Genomic DNA, 1,395 nt, shown 5'->3' with positions numbered 1-1,395 from the left:
TTGGCCAGGCTGGTCTTGAACTCCTGACCTTAAGTGATCCACCCATCTTGGTCTCCCAAAGTGCTGGGGTTACAGGCGTGAGCCACCGTGCCCGGCCGAGTGGTTCATTCTTGTGATGAAACTGAAACACTTTCTCCTCGCACAGGCCCCCAGTCTCCTCAGATGACAGGCTCTGCGGGTTCTGCCTGCTTGACCCTTCTGAAATTCGTACTGCAAGGCCTCGCTGGCTCCCACTGGGCCAACAGCAATGGGTCTCTGATGGAGCCACCTCCCCTGGGAACTTGCTTCCCTGTTGGTAGGCACAGACCCCATCATGCCGCCCTCGTTTTTTATTTTTAAATATTTGTTTTTTGTAGAGGCGGGTCTCACTATGTTGCCCAAACTGGTCTTGAACTTCTGCGCTCAAAAGATCCTCCCGCCTCAGTCCGCCAAGTAGCTGGGACGACAGGTTTAACTGCGCCAGGCAGCATCTCCGTTGTTTAAACTATTTAACACTTCCAGCTCCATGTGGTAAAACTGATGGAAAACTTTGTATTCTAGCTTCTTCCTACTGTTAGGGCCTCATCTTCCCCACACACACCCAAAGGTCTGGTCACACTAGGCTGTTATAAAGGACGCCTTTGTCGCACCCAGGTTCTACTCCTCAGTCACCCTCCACAATGTGCTTGCGCCAGCAGCCCTCGGAGAGCTACACTCCAGCCTGGGACGGCCTCCCAAGGCTCTGTTCCAGTGTGCGGAGGCTGAGCGATTCCCGGTGGCACCAACATACCCAGCCCTCCGGGAGAACCTCAGGTGAGACACACGCACACTGCTTCAGCCCCTCGACCCCCTGGTACACACTTATCACTCGGGAACTGACCTACATTTTCATTAAACTCATGTTTTCAACCAAGAATTCTGGATATTTACCTCCTACATAAAGTTCCTAAAACAAACCAGTTTCAACTTCAGGGCGCGTGCCTGCTACTAGTGTCCATCCGGTAAGGTCTTAGAAGTAGGCTCCTCACCCCAGCCCCAGATCCTCCAAGCCGCTGACCTCGCTTCGCTCCCTCCCGCCGTCTCCTACCTTCCTGCGAAGCTGCCGGCGACAGGTGCTTGGCTGTCGCGGACCCCGGGTGCAGGCTGTCCACAGGCTTCTCCGACTCCCTGTCTGCCTGCCTGGTTTCCTGCGAATGCTTCTCCATCAACTTATCCTTAGATTTTGGAACCGCATAGATGGATTCCTTCTTTTGCTCCTCACCTGAAACATACGGATCACCCGTCAGACCCGGGACTTACCGAATCCAGGGCAGTGGGTCCCATCGCCTTCAGTCGCCTGTTTGGGTCTAGAATAAGCTGGCTTCAGTCTCGAGTCTCTCCGTTTCCGTAACCGCCTCAGGCGGGAACACACTTAAG

At 54.3% G+C, this 1,395-nt stretch overlaps 1 protein-coding gene across 1 annotated transcript in view; it reads right to left on the bottom strand.

The window, feature by feature from the left end:
• The window catches only part of SPATA33 (spermatogenesis associated 33), a 12,916-nt gene extending 11,531 nt beyond the window's left edge, over positions 1–1,385 (bottom strand). Inside the window, exon 1 of the mRNA XM_011972072.1 lies at positions 1,067–1,385. Coding sequence (XP_011827462.1) covers positions 1,067–1,184 — 118 coding nt within the window. The 5' untranslated portion in view covers positions 1,185–1,385. The remainder of the gene's footprint in view (positions 1–1,066) is intronic.
• Between the last annotated feature and the right edge of the window lie 10 nt (positions 1,386–1,395).

Source organism: Mandrillus leucophaeus, unplaced genomic scaffold (assembly GCF_000951045.1).
Source record: "Mandrillus leucophaeus isolate KB7577 unplaced genomic scaffold, Mleu.le_1.0 Scaffold10, whole genome shotgun sequence".
NCBI lineage: Eukaryota > Metazoa > Chordata > Mammalia > Primates > Cercopithecidae > Mandrillus > Mandrillus leucophaeus.
This window is presented reverse-complemented; position numbering and strand designations above follow the sequence as displayed.